Raw genomic sequence first — 27752 nt, forward strand, 5'->3', positions numbered from 1 at the left:
AATACATCATATTAGTAAGTGGTGAACATAACAGTGCAAATCAGGATCAAAAAGACAGAATTATGAGATAACCCTAATAATGGGTAACTTGCCTATATTAGTTACTGTACTCAAGAGAGGCGTTGACATAAAGACTTTTCTTCTCAGAATTTGAAAAATAACTAAATATCTCAGATACCATCACTAAGTCCTCAGGCCTGTAGTGAAGAGTAGCATTGTATTTTCTTATATAATAAACAGTAAATCTTCTGTGGATTATGAAAACATTGTAAGAGAGTGCAGAGTAGAAAAAAAAATATCTTTAGTCTACTTTCTGTTCACATGATTGTTTTGGTATACTTCTCTAGGAAGCTGTTTTACAGGAAAGTAATATTGTTATCCTTAAATTGAGTTTACTTTAAGTTGATTTCCAAAGAAGCCCAGTTGAGCCTCATGTTGCTATTATTTTTATTTTTGTTGATACTATTATTATTATTATTATTATCTCCTCAAATTGTTTTTTGGAATGCATATGGAAACATTCATAGAACAACTCACTATCCTATTATTTTTTCATATTAATGTCGTATCTTACAGGTGACTAAAATAACTGTTTTTTGTAGTTAAATAAAAATATTAAGATAAAATTTCATTTTCTGTAGATTCATGGAAAGCATCAGTACAACTCCAGTATCTCATCCCATTCCTACCTAATTTTAATTGCTTGTCCTTTGTCTATATTTTGAAAGGTTTTCACCCCATATTATTTGGGAATGATGAATATTTGGTATGGCAACATCTATTTTAAAAGCTATTCTTGGGTTTCTGTGTATCGTTCTTATGTCCAGGTGGTTGTAGGCATCAGTTTGGTCTGTGATAATGCTCTGATTCTAAGTACTTGATTGAGTTCTGAAGGATTGTTTGTGTTCTACATTTGTAGTATGGACAGTTGTCAATTGTCATTCCAAGAAAGAGAGTGAGCTTCCGATATAAAATTCTATTGCCATCCATTGCCATTATTAGTCCCCAGATACAGAAGATAAAAGGAATATCTGTCATTGACTTGGTAGTGTAAACATTGAACCAAAATTTTTTCTCCCAGGTATGGTATGAGCCAAGTATATTCATTTTTAAGGAACTCAAGGGAGAGAATGTCAGTAATGTGAGCAAGTCACCTCCAGAAAGCATTGGAGTATGTATGCACTTAGCACAGGCATATGCCTGGCACGTACTTAATAAACGTGTATTGAATTGAATTGTTCGTGTATATCTTATATAAAGAAATAAACATACACCTTTGCATCAGCCTTAAATTACTGAATAAAGCTCTTTAAAGGAAAAGCCACCAAAAATGTTCCATCTTCAGCCAGCTTGGGAATACACAGGAAATGATTCCCATTTACTTTTTTGAAAAATACTTTTGATGTCTGTCATATAGCAATGAGGAACTTCTTACATCCTTTCCCTATTTAAAATTAAAGTTATCTGTACTTTTCAGGGGATGGAGATATTATCAGTTCAACTTTCTCAGCTATAAAAGGTTTTGGAATCCTTAACAGGAAAGTAGCAAATAATAATTATGAACGCTTCATGGAGATATAATTTTCTCAGTGCTAGTACTTTCTCAGGCAACCAAGATGGCAACCCCATCTCAGTTTGGTAGACTGCTATTGCCTCAAAACTTAGCTCTCTGAAACCGATCTGTTTGCCCTTCCCAACTTAGTTTGGCTGGTCCTCAGACAAAATCTTAAAATCCATCAAAGTATTTCTAGGATGATCAGACCTGCCAGCACTTGAGTTCATGTGGCCTAGCCTTTGGGAGCCAAAGGTCTCCCTTAGGCTACCATAAGATATTAGAATAGGATCTTAGTGATGGTAAAACCTTTGGCCAGACATCAATATGAAAATCATCATCTAAATACTTTTAAAAGGAAAAGTGTCATGGAGTTCAAGAATTCCTAGGGTCAAAAGTTATGTTCATGAGAATGGAAGCTGGAATTCCTAGCCCAGAGTCCATTGTTGGAACTGCTAAAAGTTGCCTTCCAGAGAACATACCATGTCTGATCATTTCTTTTCTCCTCTTTCTCTCTCCTAGCTGTCTGGTGGCTGTGAGCTGACTGTTGTGATCCATGACTTCACAGCATGTAACAGCAATGAACTGACCATCCGTCGGGGCCAGACTGTGGAAGTGTTGGAGAGGCCACATGACAAGCCCGATTGGTGTCTTGTCCGAACCACTGACCGGTCCCCTGCTGCAGAAGGCCTGGTTCCTTGTGGTTCCCTTTGTATCGCCCACTCCAGAAGCAGTATGGAGATGGAAGGCATCTTTAACCACAAAGGTAGGAAATATTCAGCTATTAATAGCCAGGTGTCTTCTGGAACACATACTCCTTTCCCTTATGCAAATTTCTTATTCTTTTATGACATTATACCTTCCTCTGATGCTCAGCAACTCCTTGACTTGAAACCTGCTACACAAGGATCAGTAGAAGGAAATGAAGATAATTAACCTGGAGCAGAGAAAACTTGGGTGAGGGGGAGGACAAAGTAGCAGTGTCTTCGAAGGTATTTGAATGATTAAGAGGAGCAATTAGACTTTTTTTTCTTGTCCTAAGAACATAGAACTAGAAGGAACTAGTTGTAGAGAACTAGGTTCAGGGTTGTTGAGGGGCAGATTCTGACGTCTTTTTTAAAAATTACCTTCCTAACAATAAAACCCATCTAAAGTGGGATGGTGAATTTTACATCAGTGGAATTCTGTAATGGAGGCTGGGTTACTAGTCAGATATATTATAGAGATAATTCCCACTTGGGGATGGGATATACTGTCGTGTAAGGAAAAAAAAACAATTCTCATTCTTTTTACATGAAATAGTCTAACGAAATCTTCCTCATCCTGTTTCTGGACAGTATTTTTTTTTCTTAATCCCCTACGTTTATGACTTTCCATTTACTGTATTAAATTTCATCTTACTTGATTTTTCCCATTGCTCCTGCATGTCAAGAACTTTTTGTATCCTAATTCTGCTGCCAGTGTATTTGCTCTCCTTCCCAACCTTTTCTCATCTGCAGATTTGATAAGTAGATGTATACCTTTATTCAAGTCACCAGTAAAAATTTAAGTAACACTGGGCCACTGATTACTAGAATACTCCACTATTAGGGAGACTCCAGACTGCCTTTGGTCCATTTGTTATCATCACTCTTTTCATCTGGTTTTTCTGACTGGTTCCAAATACAGCTAAGTATTCCTGTTCTAGTTCTTGTTTCTCCATGACCTCCAAAAGGATATCATGAGAGGCTTTGTTAAGTGCCTTACTGAAATCCAGATAGGTTTTGTCCATAGTATTACCCTAATCTGCCAAACTAATAATCACTTCAAAAATAGAAATGAGGTTCATCATGACCTGTTTTTTATTTTATTTTATTATTATAATTGGGGGGGGGGGGCTAGGCAATGGGGTTAAGTGACTTGCCCAGGGTCACACAGCTAGCAAGTGTCAAGTGTCTGAGGGATTTGAATTCAGGTTTTCCTGACTCCAAGGTTGGTACTCTATCCACTGAGCCACCTAGCTACCCCAATGACCTGTTTTTATTGATGCCACATTGGCTCTTAGTCAATCAATAAACAAGAAACTTATTAAGCACTTGCTAGGTGCCAGAGATACAAAGCCATAAAATCTATACCTAGTATTCACAAACTATCCTTTTATTAATCTGTCCTCAAAATTGTAAGGAATTGAAATGTAGCTCACTGGCCATGCCAGAGTGGATAAGGCATCAGAGACATAGAGTTAGGAAGACATGTGTTCAAATCCCATCTCACTATCTACATAATCCTGGGCAAGTCACTTATCATTTGTGTGCTTCAGTTTACTCATTCGCCAGAAGCCCCAGTTTTCATACTTTATGCTTCCTGACACCATTCTTACAATATTATGCCACTCCTTGGTATTCATCCTTAATTACCTGGCAAACTGGGGATGGATATAAAACAGTAGTTTCCATCTTCTGTGTGTCTTTTTAAAATTTTTCTTCCTCAGTGAGTTTCTTGGACAGCCAGGCTCTTCTCTTTAGGTGGCTATTGCTTTTCTTCCCCATTAGAATCATTTGGCTTTGTGTGGCTGGGACTTCTATTAACTGAGAGCATTCCATCACTCTGGGACTTCCTCTTAGAAGTCAAAGCTTTTGGCCATAAAATTCACCTGGCCTTTTTCTGGCCTCTTCAACAATCATCTTTGCCAAAGTCAAGGAGAGTTAGAGTGAATTCCAGAAAAGCAGTTCCCCTTATTACTTGTGAAGGATGAAATCAGCAACCTTTCAAGTCTGACATTTCCCAGCTATTCTGCTTTTAGCAATCAGAAGTGGCCAGCAGCTGAAAGGATAATCTATTACCATTTCCTGACTCTTTTGCTGGCTTTGCGGTCTGCTAAGGGCACTGGATCCTGGCTTCTGAGGACATGAGTTCAAAACCAACTCTGCCACATCCTACATGTGAGAAGGTAGACAAGTCACTTGACCTCTCTGGGTCTCAGTTTCGTCTTCTGTAAAATGAACAAGTTAGACTAGATGGCCTTTGATGGCCCTTCATGATCCATATATATAATCCTATCAAAGTTTTACCCATTTCCCTTTGGGTTAGTGGGGTCTATAATATACTCCTACCATAATATCATTTCTTTTTCTCCCTCCATTAATCTTCATTCAGATGCTCTCCATCATGCTCCACTTCCCCTGCACTTCTTATATATCCACATAGGAGAATATCTTCTGATATAAAATGCAGCTCTCCTGCCCCTTCTTTCTAATGTGTTCCTTTTGTGTAAGGTGGATCCTCTTCCATTCCAATATATCTCATATTGAGTCTCAAAGCACTGAACTTTAGTGATATCTCCTCTGGAGAAAAGAAAGCAAAAAATGTATCATAAGTCATAGAAAGGACTCTTATTTCCTTTTAAAAATAAACATTAAAAATCTGTGACAACTGAAATATAAACACTTTAATGGACTTTGGTGGCAAGGTACCCCACAGTTAAGAAAGCTAGTGCGAGTTCGAGAAAGTTTGATTCAAAATAATAGGTGAGTTAAAGGAACCATCGCCTACTGTAGGCAAGAAGAGTCCTATTCTAGATGTGGGCTAAGAGATAATAAGGCCATGGGTGAGTCTTTGTTGGGATTCCTTTAGGAAGAGTCTTTCTTCCACAGGGAAGATTAATGAAACAAAAAATCCTGACCCAATAAGTAGTGAATTCTTAGTATATGTGGTAATTGTGAGTGACTTCCACCATCACTGAGGCTCTAGATAGGATCTTGACATTGTTACTGTTAATCTTCTAAAGACCATCTCTGCTTTGGAGAAAACAGGAATCAATCCCTTGAAATTTTTCTAAATTTCTTACTTTCAGTGATGCATTAAGATATTTTACAAATTCCTCTTTTGAATTTCCTTATTCATGGCTCTTAACAGTGTTTTTAGGTGATAAAGAGTGCCTTTGTTAAGGTCTTGTTTGTTAGCAAAATTTAAAATCAACTTTGCCTTGGTTTAAGTTGGGAAATATTCATATTATTTGTTTGTTTCTTTGTAATATTTCTTATACCAGATCAACTGGGATTTTTAAGCCCTTGCAAAAGGTGAATAAAAGAATTTATGAAACGAAAAGCCTCCAAATGGCCTTAAAGTAGTATTCTGCAGTGGCGCTTAGTGGAAAATGTACTAAACTTGGGGTCAGGAGAATGTGGATCCTAGACTTGGCTCCACCACTAATTTGCATTTAACTTCTTAGATCATTAGTATTCTTATCAGAAAAATGATGGCATTGTCTTGAATGATCCCCCAAATTCACTTCTTCCAATTCTAAAAATCTCCCATTCTGCTCATTCAGTGAATAATGATTCCATTCACTCTAGGTGTGCGTACAGGAGGGATAATGTTTAGTTTGGCTCTTTTGGTAGAGACAATCACCTAGGACCCTCAGTCTTCCCTCTTCTATATTAAATCTTCTGAGTGCTATTAAACCTCCCTTATTGCTTGTCCAAACTTTAATAATTCTCCATATTTTCAGTATTCCTTTTTGGCTATGGAAGCCCCCAAATAAGCGAGTTACTGAGATGGTTAACCAAGCTAGCATTAACTGAGAGCTGAATTGTGCAAATGTTACGTACAAGTCTTACTGTGCTTCGTCATCCCAATGTCATGCTTGCTTTCTAAACTCTAAAGATACACTGTTGACCAGCAGTCAGCTTGGTACTTGTGAACCTTTTATGACCATGCCAACAGAGAGTCAATTATTCTCTTATGTTGTATATGTGAGGCTTGTTTTTCTTTCCCAAAGGCACTACAAAATACTTGGCCTCGTTTAGCTTAATGCTATTTGTTTTGGATTACTCTTAATTCCTTTTTTTGTTTTTATTTGTTACTTCCTCAGCCTTCAACAGATTCACCAACACTCATGTCCCTGTGGCTCACCTCTGTCAGGCCTCCTCCTCACTGACCTCCTTAAGGCTACTGAACTGCTAGCCGTAATGTTTATAGACCTAGTGGTGCTCAGCAGGCCAGCTGAGATCTTTATCCATTAAGTTCAATTTCACTGCCTCCAGGCCCAACTCTATCCCTGGTCCCTCAGGATTTAAATGTGGATTTGCTGCCACCTCAGTAAGGAGTGGGTTTAGTTTGGCTACACTTTTCCCCTAGAGGCTCCAGAGAAAGGTTGAGACCTTTGAGATTTGAGCCAAAAACTAGAGTACAAATCTTAATTTCCGGTGAAATTCCCCATATGCTCAGAGCAACATTCATCTTTGCCATCATTCAGGGCTTGAGCACATAGTCATCTGTTTGGCTTACCTCTTAGCAAGAGGAAAAAGATTTTTTTAAAGTTGCATATTGTCCTTGTAATCCTTGGGAAAAGAGCTGAAAAAGAGTGCCATTTTCCTTCTTAAGTTAACCTGCTAAAAGAAGAGTGATGTTGAATCCAACGTTATCAAATAAGACTTGTATTTTTTAAGTTTATATTTGTCACTGTTGTGTATTCCCCATATCATTCATGTATGCAAGTAATATTAAAGACAGCTTTTCTGTATACCATAGGTCTTGACATCAAGAGACTTGGTGTGAATTCCAGCTTCACCATTTACCTTGCACTGAGATTTGGAGCAAGTCGCTTAATCTCTATTAGCATCATTTTCCTCATCTGTAAAATGGTGATAGATAATAATACTTAAACTACTTACGTCACAGAGTTGAAGGTCAAATGAAATGATGTATCTTAAGTCTTATGTAGGTATATGCCCAGAGATGGATTCAATTCATCACATGTTTATTAAGCGGCTGCTAGATCCAGTATAGGACTTACATGTACTTTGGATTATTGTTGCATTATTAGTGACACTTTTTTTTCTCTTATGCTCTTTAAAATTTAAGTAAAGTTTTTCTGTTATCAGGGGAGAGTTATATTAGAGGGTGGAGATAAATCAAGTATTATCCAGAAGTGATTGTAATGTTGAAATAAAACCAATATAATTTATCAGAGGAAAAATAAGGAATAAATGAGAATTTAAATTCTCTCCTTTGATAAATTTATCCCAAATGATTTGGCATAACTCACTGAAGAGGATTTTGTAGGGCTTTTTTAAAAAAATATTCCGACTGCTATGATCTTTTTAACAAAAAGGTTTTACTGATGCCTTTTGTTTATTTTAAATTTCTTTTTTTATTGTGACTTTCATGATCAAAAAGATGCATATTTCTCATGTAGAAAACAGTTGTGTTTTCTGTTATACTCTATATATGAAAGAGTTAAAACAGATTATGGAAAATCTAAATACAGAAATAGGATTGAGAGAGAGAATGCTAAGTCACCTCTCACATATAAACAGTTCACTCCTAACTTAGTCAAAAAGCTTTTAGTGTTGAAGGGGGGGAAAAGTCTCTTTGAGAGTTATTTTTAAACATATTTCATTATGGTTTATTTCCAATTTTTACTCGGTTCTGGACTAACAGGATAACTACTACAGGCTTGAGAGGTAGTCAGTACAAATGTTTTAGCTAGGCAGGACCCAAGGAGTAAGACAGGGCTCAGAACAGTATGAATACTCAATATCCAGAGTGGTGTACTATATTTTGTAATACACACTTCCTAGTGTTTTTTTTTAATATGCCTGAATAACTGGACAAAGAACTGAATTATACAACTTTTGTTTTTCTTCAATAAGAAAGCATTAAGCATGAAATAAGGCCCAAGAATGTGAGAGGGTCATGAGGCCATTGCAACACTTCATAAACTCTTAAACACAATGTAAATGTGAGCTATCCTTCTTACTATTCTCTTGAGAAATGACTTCTGTGTTCTATAAAAATATCTTCGTATGTAGATATGACTTTTAATAGTTTTCCCCAAAAAAGTATTTCTTGGAAAGGTAGCCTTTGGATTCAAAGTCACCTGTACTGTTTTTACCCTTCCTTAGAAAACACACACACACACACACACACACACACACACACACTCTCTCTCTCTCTCTCTCTCTCTCTCTCTCTCTCTCTCTCTCTCTCTCTCTCTCTCTCTCTCTCTCTCCCTCTCATGAAAGAATTGATGCAGGTTCATTAGTCGAATCTTAGTAAAAATCATTGCTTCATCTCTGGAGTAGTGCCCTGCATACAAGGCAGTGTAGTGGGAAAATTACTGGTTTTGAGTGACCTGGATTTGAATCCCAGTTGTGTGAGACACCTTGGTCAAATCACTTACACTCCTCAGTTTCCATATCCTGTAAAATGAATAGCATTGGACTAGACTACAAGTTCTTAACATGGGTCCAGGGGTTCTCTGAACTTGGGTGGGAAAAAAAATTACATCTTTTTTTTCACTAACCTTTAGCTCTTCCTTCTGTTGTAAATGTGTAGGCAGGCAACAAACATTAACCTGAGAAGGGGGTCTGTAGGTTTCACTAGATTGCTAAAGTAAGTCCATGATACCCAAAAAAAAAAAAGTTAAGCTAGACTAGATGATCTTCAAAGTTCCTTCTGAGTCTTGATCATATAACTTCATTTTTAATGTAAATTTTCTTCTCCATTAAAGTTTTCAATTGCCAAATGTGTTATAAAATCTATTTAGATTTAAGAGTTGTAGTTCTGCTAAGTTGTAGTGAGTTTTTGATCGCTGTGTCATAACCTGTTAAATTTATAATAATTATTATAGACTTAGTCAAATGAAGTGCTTATAAAGCACTGTACGTATATTATCTCTTTGATTCTCACGAGTATTTACTATCAAGTAAATGCTATTACATCTATTTTAATATATTATTTATGTATAGCTAATATTTAATATATCTAATATTAGATATATTACAGATATTATTATCCCCATTTTACAGATGAAGCTGAAATTCAAGATGTTGAGTCACTTGACTATGGGTTACCCAGCTAGTAAGTAAGTGTTAGAAGCAAGATTGAATTAAAACCCAGGTCCCCCTAGATTCAAAGTCAAGATCTCTTTCCATTATTATGTAATTAAGAGCTCTACAGAAGTAATTAAGGAGCTAAGAAATTCCTTATAGGATTAAAGTTTTTGTGATTTATTTTTTTTTTAAGATTACAATGCCTTTTATCTTAAACTTTTATTTTTCTCATTTTTTTCTTCACCATCAACTTTCCATAGTGTAGGATCAAGAATGGAGGTTGTTGCTGGAAGTCTTTGGGGGTTAGGGTTTGGTAAGACAGGACTCAAGTTTAGAAGACAGTGTCTATTTGAACTGTTCAACTATAGGGTCAAGACTATGAAAGAAAGTGACTCCAGAGCAGGGGGTATGGTGTGGGACAAAGAAAATAAATAATGATAGAGGAATTGACTAGAGGTCACAGTGAAGATGTAGGATAGGAATGAGGCAGAGGCAAAAATGGAAGAATAGAAGATTAGGGGAAGAGAAGGAGGGGCAGCTAGGTGGCGCAATGGATAGAGCACCGGCCCTGAAGTCAGGAGGACCTGAGTTCAAATGTGGCCTCAGACCAAACACTTGACACTTGCTAGCTGTGTGACCCTGGGCAAGTCACTTAACCCCAATTGCCCTAAAGAAAAAAAAAAGAGGAGAGAGTAAACCCAAAAGAGTGGCCAAAGGTTTGAATGTTAGTTGTCGTAGGGAATAAAATACAGTCAGTTCAAGCTACGTCTGATCCCCAGAAGGTAAATCCACATAGCTTGCCCACTAGATCCCATGGTTCTTGTTGATTTCTTTGGCTTCAGAACTCAATCCTATGTTCTTGTCAGTGAGGTTAAGGAAAGGCAAATCCTAGATAAAGGTGGGCTCTACTGTGCTGAAGCTGTGGCTTTTTTCATCTGAAGGGTAAACCCCAGGCACCTCCTGACCTTCGACAGCCTGAGAACATGGATTCCATCCTCGATGGGAGACAGAGTTTGAAAGGTGGGACCAGTTTAGAAATTCAGTGGTACATTGAATTGTTTGGTGGTAAATTGCTGCTTTCAAAGCCCAATTTTGAAGCAGGAGAGATTCACAACATTTGAATAGGTACTTTTATGATTACTGTTTGTGAAGCTGGGCCTCCTAGGTTTGTGTGTGAGAAGGCAGGTGATCTCCATGGGGTACTGTATTTCTTTCCCCTTTTACAAAGCTGATGTATTGTACACTTCCTCTGTGTTCTTTCTGATTTCTCATGGAAGGCATATCATTAAAGCCCAGATGTATCCCACATAACAAAATTAGGGTGAAAATAGCTGTTTACTGTTTCTGAAGAAATTAGCCTTACCATCCTCAGAGTTTTGGTATAATAAATTATTTTACTTTGTTGGGTTATGTACAGTACAATACCTACAATTTACTTTGGAGGGGCTGAAGGAGTGATTAACCTGAATTGAATTTGGCATGACAAAAGGAAGGGAGCAAAGAGTTGGAAAAGAAAACAAAATCTCCAGCCTGCTGCTACCTTGCCAACCTAATCTTACCAATACAGAGACTTTAAACTAGTGTACTGTATTTTACTAAAGCACAAAATAAGTTCCTCACAATAAAACTCAAATTGCCCTCTTTTCTTAAAAAAATTAAACAGTTACAGATAATTTAACAGTGACAGAGTCATTGCATTAAAAGTTCCTTCTAAATCAAATGGGTACAATCATAAAGAAAAGGGGGGCGTGGTTCTTTTTTAAGTACTTAGAAATAAAATGGTGAGTTTAGATTGACTATAAAATAAGATTGGAAAATATGGACCTAGTCATTAGCAGTCATATAAATAGCCTAGGATTTAATTATGTTTATTGTTTTTCCAGTAAAATGGCAGAATTTCCTAATTGTTTTTAAAAGTACTGAGACTTATAATCTTCAAACTCATTAATCTCAATGATACCACGTTCATATTATTATGGAATTAAAACCATTTGGATATGTAAAACAAAGACATTAATTCTAAAACTCAGCAGAAACCAGGGGACTTTAAGCCATTTACTTTAAAAAAAAAAAGGTAAATTTCTGAGTTCTATATAGATCATGTTACTGCCCCACTCTGTTAACTCCAGTAGCTTTCTATTTCTTCTAAAATTAAATAATTACTCAGTTTTGCATTTCACCTCTCTCTTACCTACCTTTCAAGGGCTGTTATATATTACCCCTCTGAGTGAACTCTTTGGTCCAGACAAGGAAACGAGCATTTATTAAATGCCTCCTGTGTACCAGACAATGTGCTTATTCTGTGCTTTACAAATATTATCCCATTTGATCCTCACAACAATCCTGGGAGGTAGTTACTATTATTATTCCCATTTTACAGTGGAGGGAACTTGAAACAGCTAAAGATTAAATGACTTGCCCAGAGTCACAGAGTTATTTAAGTGTCTGGATTTGAACTCAGGCCTTCCTATCTCTAGGCCCAGACCTCTGTCCACTGTTCCACTTAGCTGCCAAGCTGGCCTTTTTGCTGTTTCTCACACATCTCCCTTCACCATTCCTTTGCATAGGCTGTTACTGATGCCTGGAATGCTCTCTTTCATCCACTTGGCCTAGTTTCCTTCAAAGCTCAGCCTCATAATACACTCTTCTTTTCTCATCCTCTCCATCTGTTAGTGCTTCACCCCACAAATGACCTTACATTTATTTTGTACATACTAGAATGTCAGTTCCTTGAGGAGCTGTTATACCTGAGTCTTTGCATCCCCAGAGTTTCACATACTGCAGAGGTATGGAGTAGTTGCTTAATAAATGTTTATTGTTTAGTTAACTGATTGATGGTAATTAAACTATAATTGTAGTGTTGCATCTTATGTGCAGTTGTCATTTGGGGCAGTTTTAGATTATGCAATGATTATTTCATTTGATTAATTTTTGAAAATTTTTAACGTAGTATTGAGAAATCAAAATTTTCTAATTAATTTAACTCAGTATGTTCAATTTTTTAAAATCTAAAGGGAAACAGGTGTCACCAGGGCACACAAGCACCAGCACAAAACTATATCTTCTAAGACGTTCAGAAGTCCTGATTTGACAGCAGGACAACCTTTTAATAGATCAGATTCAAAAGGTTCCTGCATTCTGTTCAGAGCAAGGAAAAGATCACCCTATCACGCACTGCTAATTGTTAAACACTCCCAGAACACTCAGAACAGAATCATGGTCACCTGTGTGTTTCTGCATACTAGAAGTATAATCAGAATCCAAAATCCCTCCCCCCAAATTCCATCTTTATATTTGTTCAGGAATTTCAACCTATATTTTGAGTGTATTTTTTAAAGAAATAAATTAATATGGAGGTCTTTTTATAATTTTATGAAATTAACATGGCAAACAACTGAGCTCATTCTGCTTGAAAAGCTGCTAATGTGAATCTCTGTGGGAAGTAAAACTGAACACAGTGGAACTGAAATAAGAATTGAAAAGGAAAAAAAAAGTTGTTCCTGTGCTGTACACCATGTACCAAAAACTAAATGTTAAATTCAAGACATGTTATTATGGAAAGTTGTACGTGTAGTGTATAATTATTGAGTCACACAAGTGGGCTATTTATCTGCAAGTACTTCATGTTTGAGGTATTTTTTTTCAAACTTTAAATCAAAGTGTTTATTAAAGCATTATAAAAACCTCATGTAGCTATTTTAAATATTCACATTAAATGATCATAAAATTATATATAACAAATATTAGGAACAGCAAGAGTACTTAACCACTAGCCCACTCTTGTTTTCAGTGGTCTGTGAAATGATATTTAGTGAAAGATATATAATTAAGAGAAGTGGAAGTCATCAGAGGTTAGATATTTACAGTAGCAGAAAAGTTCAGGTGAATCCTAGTCCTAAATTGGGTCTGGCTTCACAGCTTAATATGTCTGAATTCCACTTCTCAGTGTAATCCGGTACCTTAAAAAACCTTCCAGGTTGCTGCTAGTGGCACAGTAAATAGAACACTGATTCTGGAGTCAGAAACACCTGAAAACAAATCCTGCCTCTGAAACTTACTAGCTGTGTGACTCTGGGCCAGTCACTTAACTCCTGTTTGCCTCAGTTTGCTCATCTTCAAAATGGAAATAATAATAGGATCTACTTCCCAGAGGATCAAATAAGAAAATATTTGTTAGTAGGAGCTTAAATGCTTTTTTCTTCGTTTTTTTCTTTTTTCATCCTACCTTCTTTTCTTTCTACCCTGTATGTAAACACCAGATTTTTAAAGATTTTTTTAAGAATTTGGAATTTATTTTTGAAATCTCTTAATCCAGCTCAAATGCCATGGATTATAAAAAGAGGATCAAAAAGGTTGACATGGTAGCACTTTCTATTAAATGTCTTCCTAAGAGTTTACGTGTAACTAAGATGAAAAGATAAAGGTATATAGCTTCATCAGAATGGGGAGGCATCAATTCCCAGATATCCTTTAGCCTATTGTGTCTGATAGGACACTTAGTACAAAGGCAAGTAACCAGTCAAATGGTATGGTAGGCAATATTGAAATGTTTACTTTCCTCCCACATGCCGCCATCCCATTATTTGCTCTATACCTCTCCCAATAAACATAACATTTGATTTTGTTAATTATTACGTTTCTAGAGCTTCCTTTCCCATAAATAGTCATGCTAGCCAACAGACTGAATAATATCCTGCTGTGTATAAATCATTGGTATTGGGCTTAATGAAAGAATATCTTTCTAAAGAATGGAGAATACAGAGAAGGGAAAGTCCATTGGGTAATTCTTTGTTCTATAAAGAATATAAAGAAAGCCTGATTGTTATTTTTTTCCTAAAAAAAGAATTCTAAACAAAAAAAACCAGCTCTACCAAAAACCATAAACTGGACCTGCATTGGCTATAATTCTGTAGCTATGGTATTAGGCCATATTTCACCCCAGATTTTATGCATATCATTTTCATTGTGATAAAGTTATGAAATTTGAACTGCACTGAAGTCTGTGAGTTCTGTTTAGTGTCTTTATCATTCAATTCAGAATGGGGGAAGGAGAGACAGAAATGGGTAGTTCCCCCATTTTAGGAAACTTACTCCTTAAAATAACTCAAATAAATTTAATCATGCATCCTCATGTAGCTGATATCTTGGTCAGATTTTTGTTGGATTTTTTTCCCACATTGCTTCTAAAAGGTCAAAATATTAACAGTTGAAACATGTACATAGTGATACAGACATCACTCCTGGATTATGTTATTATTCTAGATCCATTATAAATCTTTGTTTTCAACTTGTCAGACTTTTAAAGATCTTATTTCATGTAACCCAACCCTAGAAGTCACAGCAGATTGATATGAGGCAAAACGGAGAGGGTCTTTTCTGGTTTGGCAGAAAATCATTTGGTAAGCACTATTCATGACTAGTACCTTTTTACTCAAGAAATCTGAAAATGAGGTTTGACCATTATAAGAGGATTATGGCCTGAGTGATTCATCTACATTCTAATTCAGGCAATTATATTTTCCCTTTCTAAGCCACTACCCCTAGTTATTATATTAGCCAGCTAGCATTTATGTAACACTTTAAGATTTGCAAAACACTTTACAAACATTATCTCATTTTATCCTCACAACAACTCTGGGAGGTAGGAACTATTGTTATCTCCATTTTACAGATGAGGAAACTGAGGCATACAGAGGTTAAGTGGCTTGCCCAGGGTAACATGACTAGTAAGTGTCTGAGGCCAGATTTGTACTCAGGTCTTCCTGACTTAAGGTCCAGTGTTCCATCTGTTGCACTGTCTAGCTGCCTCTAGGCTTATAGGACTTGTCTTCTATTTCCTAATGTGTCTCTATTTATGGTTCTGTATAATCTGAAATAATTCCTTCCATTTCCCCTGCGTTTTTTAAAGGAAGTCTTTTTTAAGTAGTAGACAAACTCTATACCCACTCATAAAAAACTCATGATACTTATTTGCCATCATGAAAATGGTTATTGTTTCTCCTCAAAGAATAATTCCCATCAGTGAATATGTATTTTTTAAAATTTGCATTGTTCTACCATTTAAAAATCCAAAGATGATTCCTCTGAATCTAAAACACATCTTTACTTTTTAAAATTAATTTATTGTGATTTATCAACAATCATTTCCATAAGCTTTTGAGTTTTAAATTTTTGTCCCCCTCCTTCCCCACTCCCTCCCCAAGCCAGCACACAATCTGATATAGGCTATATGTATACATTCCTATTAAACATATTTTCACATTAGTGATGTTGTAAGGAAGAGTTACATCCAATAGGAGGAACCACAAGAAAGAGAAAACAAAACCAAAGAGAAGAAAAAATAGTATGCGTCGATCTGCATTCAAACTTCACAGTTCTTTCTTTGGATGTGCATAGCATTTTCCATCATGAGACCTTTGGAGATGTCTTAGATCCTTGCATTGCTGAGAAGGGTTAAGTCTATCAGCTTTAGATATCACACAACATGGCTGTTACTGTGTACAGTGTTCTCCCTGGTTCTGCTCACTTCACTCAGCATCAGTCCATACAAGTCTTTCCAGGTTTTTCTGAAGGCTGTCTGCTCACCATTTGTTATAACACAATAGTATTCCATTGCATTCATATACTGCAACTTGTTCAGCCATTCCTCAATTGATGGGCATCCCCTGGATTTCCAATTCTTTGTCACCACAAAAAGAACTGCTATAAATATTTTGTGCATGTGGGTCCTTTTCCCATTTGTATGATCTCTCTGGGATATAGCCGTAGAAGTGCTATTGCTGGGTCAAAGGGAATGAACATTTTTATAGCCCTTTGGGCATAGTTCCAAATTGCTCTCCAAAATGGTTGGATCATTTCACAACTCCACCAACAGTGCATTAATGTTCCAACTTTTCCACATCTTTTGATCATTTTCCTGTTTTGCCATGTTAGACTATCTGATAGGTGTGAAGTGGTACCTCAGGGTTATTTTGATTTGCATTTCTCAAATCAATAGTGCGCATCTTTACTTTTAAGAAAGACGGTGGGATTGGATCATCTAACTTTTAGAAATAAATCAATTATGAATTCTGCTTTCCTATGTAAGAACCAATCTTAAAATCTAAGCACTGCCATTTCCCAAGTAGTTAAATTACCTGTCACCTAAACTGTCACAGTAAATTTTGAAAGACTTCTTTTTTTTTTAATCTCTCAAATTTTATATGCTTGAAAAGTAATAATGGCTTAATAGAGGGATTATCCAGATAGACAGGAGATGGGCAAAGAGGGTGAAATAATTGTTCATCTCTTTCTGTCGCAGCCAAATCTAAGTATACGTATTTTCTCCTTGTTCAGATGTATCCCAACCTGTCTTGGAGTTTTCTTCAGTCTCTCGACTGTCTGAGATTGGTCTCCTTGTAGTTTGGTTGACAATGGCTGGAATCCTTCAGAAAGTTTGATCATTCCACAGTGCTGACTATTCAAGAGAATCATTATTCTCCCAAAGCCTTTCCAGCTAAACATAGGACAATGAACACCAAAGTGTTTATTATTTGAAGGGCCCTTTCAAACATTTTGGGGGATGGTGCACAGGCACTTTTGCTTTGGCTGCACTACAAGGCAATACAGGAATTTACTTAATATTTTTTTCTTATTGTCAAGGAATACATTCCCGTATGTTACTGTGATTGTAACAAATGTGCTAGGAGCATTATGGGGTATATGGATTAGTTCCCACCAACTCTTCAAAAGCTTGGTTGTTTGGGGTCCTGGCTTATGGAACCAGCAGATTGATGTGTCATCCAAAGTATAGTTGGGCTTTGTGTAATCTCAGGCCCTCAACTTGAGCAGAATTTCTGCTGTCTGCCAAAAGGAGAAAAAGAGGAAACTAGCTTAGTCTCCATTTCCTATAATGACACTTGTAATTCTAAAATTTCTGCAGCTAATTAGACCTTTTTATAAGTGACCTTGTCAGGTTCATACAGTGACCATAAAAGGCCCAGTCTGTCTTTCTTTCTCCCAAGGAAATAAAGAAATTTCTCTCTGAATTTTGCTACAGAGTTGATAACTTTGATTTTAATTGCATAATGATAATAAACCCAAGATGATTCTTCACCCCTGGAAAGGCAGGCACCCTAAAGGAAATGCCGATTTAGGGATTCTCTTCTCATCTTTGTATCCCCCATTACACCTAAACATAATACATTGCATACAGCAGATACTTGGTAAATATTAAATAAAATAAATATAAATGTGTATGCATTTTTTTACTTCTTTGCATTTTAAATTCAAAGACAAAAATTGAAAAGGTGTTTGCCTTAGAACCCAGAGAGAGTTCTAATTAAAATAAGCCATCATGATCTTTCCTCTTTAAAATTTTTTTTCATCTTTGAAAACCACAACATAACCATTGCCCCATTATTTTATGCCTGTGTGCTCTCGCTATTATAAGGTCTCTGAATTTGATAGCATTTTAGAACTTACTCTAATTTTTTAGCATTCCTAGCTTTTAGAATGTGCATGTGTAATATTAATATCATATATTGCAGTTCTGTGAATTGCTTACAATGATAGTGTGAACAAGGAGGGGTATTAAATAACTTAGTTTCTAGAACACAGAATGGTAGAATGGGACTAGGCCTTAGAGATCATCTAGTCGCTCCCCCTGCCCCCCCACCAAAAAAAATAGAAGCTGAATGTTTGTTTTGTTAAAAAGCAAGAAAGAAGGGCCTAGATAGTTGTTTTTTTTAAGATAGTAAATAAAGGGACAGAAAAGGGTACTTTTGGTTTTTTGGCACTTGAATGCAATTTTTAAAGGGCCTAATAAAGGTGCTTTTGTGGATTGGCAGCCCTACTAGGGAGCAACAGGAAATAATGTGCTGAATACAGCCCTAAGAAGCAGTGTTCTCGTCATCCCAGTCCTTGCAGCCTGGGTAGTGTTATCTGTGGGGTGAAGGAACTAGGGGAAAATTCCTAGAACAGGGATATCTTTGTACATGGAACCTGAGAAACTAAATCTCAGTGGACGCAGCTGTGCTTCAAATGTTGAATCTGTAGATATATTGTGTAGGAAGAGAAAGCAAAGAAAAAGAGGAGAGAAGGAATGAGGGGAGGTGAGTGAAGGGGGTTAGAGGCAAGGTGCCCAGAGTCCCTACTTTAATAAAATACTATAATTTCCTTTTAACATCTTAATTTCCATATGTATAGAGTCATCTGCTGTTTTTTTTTTTTTATTACTGGTATAATGAGGATATTAAAGATTCAACCCTGGAAGATTTTTTTCAGCCCATGATGGATAATATGTTAGCTCAAGAAAACATTCTGGTATTTTTCAGAAAATTCATATTGTAAATAAAATTCCTAAAAGTGTTTGTAGTTTACATTTTAATACAAGAATTTAGCAGTTACTTTTTTATATGTCTGACCTTTTGCCTTTGAGACCTGGGTGGCTTCTCTATTCTACTTGAGTTGGCACAATTCCAATATGCCTTTCTAAAGTAGTATAATCTTAATGTTAATCTTACTTACATATGACTTCCTTAAAGATTATATTTAGTACTCTTTAAAAAAACATCATTTGCACACTAGTGTACATGGAATTATTTTATAGGTTTTGTTTTCAAAGGCTACTTTGTTGGAAAATATTAACTTGCTTATGGATGCCTACAAGATTAATGATATTCTCCTCATCATTAAAGGTCCTAACTTTGAAAAATTCTTGTTATTCTCAGTGAAGCTCATAAAAAAGGGTTGTCTTTTCATTTTTCAGAAGTCCATAGAAATCTTTATCCATAGAGTCCTGAATTGCCTTGCTTTTTGAATATATTTTTACTTCCTAATATATCTTTATGCCTCCCCCTTTTTCAGAAGTCCATCCATTTTCTGCATGTGTGATTCAGTTTTTTTTTAAAGCAGGCTTCACTTTTCTCCTTCCTTCTTATCAATGTTATTGTAACCATTGCCATCATCATAACTATCATCAATGATCATCTTTTCTTTCTTTTTTTTTTGGTAAGGTAATTGGGGTTTAAGTGACTTGCCTAGGGTCACACAGCTAGTAAGTGTCAAGTTTTTTGTTGGAGGTCAAATTTGAACTCAGGTCCTCCTGACTCCAGGGCCAGTAATCTATCTACTGCTCCACCTAGCTGCCCCTGTGAACATGTTTTCTAAATGTCATCTGTGCAGTTATCATCTAGATAACTTTAGTACATTTAATACTTTCGCTTCAAAACACTGTAGCTTGATCAGAATTTGATTTTTCTCCCAAAGCTTCTTTTCTATTATTTTCCTACTTCCTTACATGTGCTGCTTTCCTACCTCTAACCCATGCCTAGATTTTTAGCCTCTTCAGCTTTCTACATTGAACCAGTTGTGACATGCCACTTTTCTTTCATCATAGACTTACCCTGGTCCGTCCGTTTTATTCTGATCTCTCTCGGATATAATTTTCCAAATCTTGGTCATTCAAATCTGAACTGTTTCCTGGTCCCTTCCTAGTCTATAAAACATTTCTCAGTGTAGCCAAAGTGACAAGTCAAACCACACAATGCCTGTCTCAGACAAGCGCCTAGACTGGAAACAGTTAGGATCTTTAGTTCATCCTTCACATCCTGACCAGGCAATTGCTAGTTTCTTGTTACCAGTAGACACAGATCATCTGCATCTCCTCTTCACCCACCCCCCAAGAAGTCCCCACTCTCTCCAGGATACAGGGAAAGAACCAGTCTCTCTTATTCCAGTCTTAGAGGGGTGGCCCTGAGAAAAATAGAAACTCATACAAAAGACTACTAGAAAAAGACACCCCAGAAATGGAATTGCTTATCACAACCATTTCCTGTTTGATTGCCCTGGCTTTGGAATTGCATGGTTTTAATTTTTGTTTTTACTTTTATCTCCATAATCCTTGAAAGACAGCCCATCACATCACCAACTTCAGAGGAGTCTGTGTGACTGGTAAATATAATCCTCAGGATCATAGTTTCCAGGAGGGGCAGCAGCTGATGAGATTTTATCTCTAACTGTACTACCTGAAGAACTGTCCTAATGTTGGTGTGCACCTCTTCTTTCTTGGTCTACTCACAGTGATGGCCCAATATACTGACTGAAAGTTCACAGTGGGTGTAAATCATAACTTTCTACATGCAGCATTCTCATTGAATATTCTTATCAGCTTTGTCTGCATGATTATACAGGATTGTAAATTTCTTGAGAACATTTATGTGATTTAGATTATAGATTACATAATCTTTGCTCTAGTGGAATCTGTGACTTTGCCAGCAGGAATACTTCCTCCATCAGAGCAGAATCACAATCCACCCATATCCTGTCATTAATGACCCTGTAATTCTGTAAACACTACATAGATGGACCATAGGATTATAGGCAATTAGGTGCCCAATGGAGAGAGCACAGTGCCTAGAGTCAGGAAGACCTGAATTCAAATGTGTCCTTCAATACTTACTAGCTAAGTCACCCTGGGCAAGTCACTTAGCTCTGTTTGTCTCAGTTTCCTTATCTGTAAAATGAGCTAGAGAAGTAAATGGCAAACCACTTCATTATCTTTGCCAAGAAATAGTTTTTTTTAATAGTTGGACACAACTGAAATGACTAAACAAGGATTATAAATTTAGAGCTGGAAAGGACCTTAGCACTGATTAGTACAAAGTTGTCAAACTCATGCCTGGAACTAAATTAAAATATAATTGGGAAATACTTGACAAAATAAGTAAAAATGTAATATAATGTAGATTAACAAAGATAATGTTAATTTGTGATTTTCTGAGTCCATATGCTGCCCATGCATCTTTTTCTATGTGAGTTTGACACCACTGATCTAGTCCAAACCTCTCATTTTACAGATGAAGAAACTGACCCCCAGAATGGTTAAATGGTTTGCTCAAGGTTACAAAAGTAGTAAATAGCAGAAGACTCAAACCCATCTCCTTTAACTTCAGAGCCAGTGTTCTTTCTCCTGTGTTTGATTCTAGAGGCAATAGAAAGCCATTAGCATTAATTGAGTAAGGGAATGATCTGATTTGCACTTAAGGAAAATCATTTTCACAGCAGTATGGAGGATGGATTGAAGTGATGAAAGACTTTGAGGCAAAAACAAAAGACTTGGAGGCAACTGCAGTTATCTAGGGAAGAAGGTGATGGGTGTATGAATTAAAGTAGCAGTTGTGTGAAAAGAGAGAAGAGGTCAGATGTGAGAGAAAAAGCAACATTTGACAACTAATTGAATATGTGGGTTGAGAGAGAATGAGGAGTCACAGTAATACCAAGGTTACAAACCTGGGAGACTAGAAAAATGGTGGTGCCTTTGACAGAAATAGGCAAGTTTGGAAGAGAGATAGGTTTGGGGTAAAAGATAATGAGTTGTTTTGGAGATGTTATTTTGGGATATCTCTGGGACATCTAGTTGATGTGTCCAATAGGCAATTAGTGATGCAGGCCTGAAGCTGGATATAGAAATCTGTGAGTCACCTGCATGTGGGGTAATAATTAAACCCCTCGGATCTGATGAGGTCACAGACCTAGAGAGGGTGGCAGGGAGAGACAGAGACAGACACTGAGGACATAACCTTGGCAAATAACCCCAGGGGACATGATATGGAGAGTCAAAGATGAGCAAAGGAGATTGATAAGGAACGTCTAAGTAGGTAGAAAAAGAGCTAGAAGAGAACAGCCCAGAGAGGGGAGAGAGAGAGAGAGAGAGAGAGAGAGAGAGAGCGCTCATAGTCAGAATGTCAGATGCAAGAGATAGGTCAAGAAAGACAAATGAAAAAAGGCAATTGGGTTTGATAGTTGGCAGCTTTGGAGAGAGGCTTCAGTTGAGCTGATATGGTCAGAAAGCCACACTGAAAAAAAAAAAGTGAAGGAATGAGAGGAAGGGAAGTAAAGCCAACCAAAAGTGGATATGGCTTCCTCAGAAAGAGTTGTCTTCTCCTCACAGCAGGTCATTCAGGCTATGAGTGACCACGTAGGGAATGCTGGAGAGGAGGACTAGATTTTGGGATAATCTCCAAGCTCCCTATAACTCCTAAATTTCTGTGGTTGGATCATTCAGAACTTAGCCTTTGGTGACAGCCTTCAAGAATTCCACACTACAATGAGGCATTGGTTAAAATAGAAACAGAATTCATTGTCTAAAATCTAAAATAGAAGTCATTATTTTCTCTTACCCATAAATACTTCCCTCACCCAACCTTTCTTCTGAATTTCTTTATTTATGTTGAGGGCAACACCAGCTTTCTAGATATCTAGGTGCGCCCTCTCAGGGTTATCTTCAACCCTTCACTTTCCTTCACCTCACATGTCCAGTCAAGTTTCAAAGTCTACTTCCTCAACATCTCTCAGATAGGTCACCTTCTCTCCACTTACAGCCCTAGTTCTGGCCCTCATCACCTCTTGCCTGGACTATATTACAAGAACCTCCTAATTGGTTTCCCTGCTTCAAATCTCTCCCTTCTTCAGTTTATCCCCACACATAGCTGCTAACATGATATTAAAAATGAATGAATGGATGAATGAATGAATGAAAGAAAACAGGTCTCCCCTTTCTCAGTAAGTTCCAGTGGCTTCTTATTTCCTCTAGGATCAAATATAGTTCCTTTGGCATCAAAAACCCTACAAAACCTGACTCCAGCCTACTTTCCTTTCATGCACTCTTCAGTCTAACAAAATCGGCCTTCTTGCTCTTCCTCACGCATAATGTTCTGTCTACTTTCTCTGTGCCTTCACACAAATGATTCCCCATGCTTGAAATCCCTCCCCTCTTTTGGAATTGCTAGTTTCCTTCTAAACTCAGCTCAAGCACTACCTCTAATATGAAACTTTTTCTCAACCCATCAGCTACTAGTGCCTCTTAAAAATTATCCTGTATATTTTTGTACATACTTATGCACTTACATGTTGTTGCATGCAGTAGAATTAATCTTTTTGAAAATAGGCAATGTTTTATTGCCTTTGTATTCCTGACATAGAATTATCTATAGTAAATGCTTATGGGCGGCTTGACTTATTTTAACAGTGAATATGTGTGTGTGTGTTTGTGTGTGTGTATGCATACACATACACAAGTTTCATTGTTGTACTGCAAAATAGTTGAACGTAAACAGTTTCTTATTATCCTAAGAAACTATTTATTGCAAAGACGAGGCATGGGAAAGAATACATGGGAGCTCTTGACTAAGAAAGGAAACATGCTAGAAGCTTGAGAAAATACACACCCAGTGACAAAACAGAAGATGAGAATTTACAATCCACTTTCCTGAAATTTACTAAGAAAACAGATGGTCTAAAAAAAATCAAATGAATGATTCATTTTCTTTGTGTACTTCTCCTGTAAAGAAAGTGTATTATTGTTTTCATAATTAAGGAGTGGCGTTTTAGCATAGCTGCACAACTATTTGGAATAGTAGACAGGTTTTGTTTTTTCTCTTCATTAAGAAGAAGGAAAGCACAGGTTTATTATGCTTTTTCAGAGATAATATTCTTATCCAAACATGAACAGAACCTAAACTCAGTGAACCAGTCCGGGGCAAGTGGTGTGAGTATGCCTGTCATTTTATATTTCACCAAGTAAAATACAGTGAATACTAGAGGAGGGAAACAGAAGCATCTGGCTTACAGTAGGTCCCAAGAATTTCCTTGAGCTCCAGTTACAGTCACTACGGTAAAATGTAATCGACTGTGTCTGGATATTCCCAGATGTGATACAGCACTGTGGGGAGCAGTGCTCAGAAGTGAGTCAGAAGAGCATCTCCTCCAGCTGAGAAGCTGCTTCAGAGATAGAGCATATGGGCTTGGGAAGTTGAGAGTTAGCTCTCTCTCTCTTGCTCTCTCTCTCATCTGGTCTTGGCTATCTGGTTGTCTGTCTCTCAGTCAGACAGTGCCTTTGACTGTAAATCTCTCTCATCTGTAGATCTTTTTCTTTCTTTTGTTTGTGAAACTGTTTTCTCTGAACATTTTGCAGCAGGGTTAGCACTCTGCCTCATGTACTATAGGTGTTTTGGACTACTAGTTTCAAAACAAGCTAGCTGTTTACCATGCCCAACGGAATTAAGCCAATAGATTCTCTGGACTCGCTTCCCTCTGTAAATTCAACCTTCTGCAGCAACGGGCAGCCTGGAAGCTGTAAATACTGGATCCTCGACTTAGGTAAAGAATACAAGTTAAGATGCTAAAATGTTTTTCTTTGGGGGCTTTTTAAAAAAATTCAGTGGGGCAACATAATAATGCTTTTGTGCTTAAAAGAAAAAAAAACAACTGAGTCATGTATGTTAGCTGGCTGTTTTAAAGAAGTTATTGAGATTGTAGAGATATGTGATTTATATTTGGGGATACTATAAAGCTACTCTACTGGAAGGAGTTCCTAACAGTGACTTCCACATAAGATACTTAATTGATATATGTTTGTTTGATTAATTGTCTGGTCATGGAGCATTTGAAATTGACTACCTTTAGGGTGTTTGTGATATTTATTAATTTAAATCTTAATAGAAAAGTAAGAGACAAGCTAAAATAAGCTGAATTACAGATTGCCCTCTTCCTTTATACTTCTTAAATGTGGGCCTACATTTGTTTTGTTTTTATATTGAGCCAAAAAAACGGAGGGAGAAAAATGAATCCCTTATTATGTGAATTTAGATAATTCAACTCTTTTCTTACAGAAAGGACCCTTTAAAAATGCATGACAGTAAATTATACAAGTTCCTCTCTCTAGTACTTTGACTTCATTTTCAGTAAGAATTTTAAACAGAGAGGGGAAAAAAAAACATTAGCTAAGTGAACAGACAAAACCAGATTCCTTCAATTAATTGGTACTCAAGAAAGAAGGAGCTCTTCAAGGGGGCAGGCAAAAATATGCAGGAAAAAAAAAACAAGGGGGTGTGGATACCTGTATATTTTCCCAAAAGACACTTTTTATCCTGTTATACTGATTATATTGTGATCACTGCAGCTCCCAAAATAGGATAGTCTTTCATCAGAAGCTTTTGACATCTGTCAAGACAACGCAACCTTTAAAATAATGTCTCTCAAATGCTACAACCTGTGCAGCAGCTGGAATGGTTACCTCGTGGATTCAGGTAGTGCGAGTTCAACTCAATGATCCCCTTCACTTAAATGCCTGGCCTGCCATCAGCATGAACACACCGAAAATGGGCAAAGTAAAGTATGGCAACACATGCTAATCTCCTGAGCTTTTCTGTGCACTGCCAAATTTATAGTGAAGTATATAACCTTATAATAAGGAGGCAAGGCCCAAGGGAAAAAGAAAAGCTCCTATGAAAGCAGAAAAGAAGATCCCGTGCATGCCCTGGCAACACATTGGCATATGAAAAGCAGCTGACACTTTATAAATTACTTATCTTAACTCAAACTACTAAAGAGAAAAGGATGAAGTCCCCTTAGAATATGAGGCTTACAAGAAGGTGTTGGCTGCAAAAGTGTTATGTTTATTAGTATGACTAGGACTTCTGATATCAAGTTTTTCTATTTGTTGGTTCCGACTTGTCAGAACTTCTAGGGAGATTCTTTATTGCAAAGTTTTGAGGTTTCTCTGTGCTATTTCAGCAACTCCTTACACAAGCCTTCTGTATAAGGAAAGGCAGACCAGCAGATATCTTTGCAGCCAACACCCATGACAGCAATTATCTAGGGCTGTTAATTTTTGTGGCCAAATACTTGCTTACTTATCCCTCTATTATTTGCCCCTTCTTTTTCTTCTTCCCCAATACTGAATGCTACTTGGGTTTGACTTATCTTACTTTCCTTCCATTAACTGCCAGATTTTTCTCACTTTGAGGATCTTCCTAGATCCTTATGCATCATACCACATAAGCTGCTACTGGTCTGTTCTTTTCTTTATTTAGAGCATAAATTACTAATTTATGTAATGTCATAAACCTTGATCAATCAAATGTACTGAATTTAATTTAGAACAACAATTTTGAAAACAGGTCCAGTTTTGTTTTCAGTCCTTTATGACTAAAAGCACTGCATGGGGAGATAATCCACATAAAGAAATGTTCTTTTTTCCATATATCGATTTTCTCTCTGTTGTCTCTAGACAGATAATACATTTGCATGTTGTTCCTGTTAGGGAAATCAAGGTATCTTGACTTTTCTAGCCTAAAAGATCTGTCACTTACAGAGTGAACTGTTCAGAATAGACCATCTTGCACTATGGTATTCTCAAATTAGACTACATGGTATTGTGTTTCAGACAACACACTGACATTCGGTATCATTGGTTTTTCTTCTAAAAGAATAACCCAGGTTCTTATGCACCATTTACCTACTTTGTCACAGGCAGTCAGGAGGTCCTGGTTGCATTTAAGATTGCTTTGGATAACTCCGCCTACTATGGAGAATATCAAACTCTGAGATTTGCAGATGTGAAATATCATTTCCTGCTCTTAACATATATCCATATCGTCGCCACATTTCATTTACAATGAGAAATCCACTCTTCAGAGTGGATTTCTTCCTCTTTGGGAATTGGAGGAAACTCCCTATTTGATATGGTTCAAGTGGTTTGGTTGATGAATGAGGTGTGTTGGACAAATGAATATTAATCATAATACTTGCCATTTTATAGTTGGATTCCTTTCTGGTGCAGGTTGGCTTACACGGCTGATGAGAGATCCCTTCCGACTTTCAAAAATCCTGTAATTCTATGGTATCATTCTGATTTTAGAGGACAGGAACTAAAAAAGCCTTAGTTCTGTTGCACCCTCCTGTATTACAAAGGGTAATAACAAAAAGGGTTTCTAGCTAGTGAAAACGTTTTTGTTTCTGTATTTCTTAGATTTAGCTGTTAGTATAAAGAAAAGGAATTGAGGCTGACCTGTGCCTGTGTTTTTGTTTGTTTGTTTTTCTATATTTTTACAAACTTACCTGAATACTCAACAATCTCTAAATGGTGACCTGTCCCAAACTTTAATGAATTTCAGTAAAATATGGCCCTCTCCATAGCCCCACCCCCAGGAGAAGTTTTAAATCACAACCATGATTTATTTTTGGGGAATTCTTTTGAAGAGACATTCTAAACTCATACAATTGTTGAACACAGTACAGATTTGTAGACCTGAACTGCAGTCAGAATTTCCACCTATATTAAATAGAAAAGCAGTTCTCTTTTAATAACCACGTCCATAGGAGAGGCTGGGTTGTAAAATAAAACCGCACACTCTGATTTGATTTTTTCTAGAAGAAAATAATGGTTATTCTCTATATGCAAATGTTACAGTCATTTTAACCCATGTTTCTAATATATATATATATATATATATATATATATATATATGTTCAGAGGAAGTAGCAATACCCATTGGCTATAGTTACCTATTGAACCATGGGGGGAAAAAATCCATGTTTCAGTTTTGAAATGGAAAAATAAT

At 36.8% G+C, this 27752-nt stretch overlaps 1 protein-coding gene across 5 annotated transcripts in view; it reads left to right on the plus strand.

Annotated features, from left to right (window-relative positions):
- TRIO (trio Rho guanine nucleotide exchange factor) overlaps window positions 1–27752 on the plus strand; it is a 501384-nt gene that overhangs the window by 400001 nt on the left and 73631 nt on the right. For all 5 annotated transcript variants that reach the window (XM_021008648.2, XM_021008649.2, XM_021008653.2 and 2 more), the window contains one exon: window positions 2075–2318. In XM_021008648.2, the coding sequence (XP_020864307.1) occupies window positions 2075–2318 (244 nt within the window). The remainder of the gene's footprint in view (window positions 1–2074; window positions 2319–27752) is intronic.

The sequence above is a fragment of the Phascolarctos cinereus genome, unplaced genomic scaffold (assembly GCF_003287225.1).
Source record: "Phascolarctos cinereus isolate Bilbo 61053 unplaced genomic scaffold, phaCin_HiC Scaffold_4;HRSCAF=312, whole genome shotgun sequence".
Taxonomy (NCBI): domain Eukaryota; kingdom Metazoa; phylum Chordata; class Mammalia; order Diprotodontia; family Phascolarctidae; genus Phascolarctos; species Phascolarctos cinereus.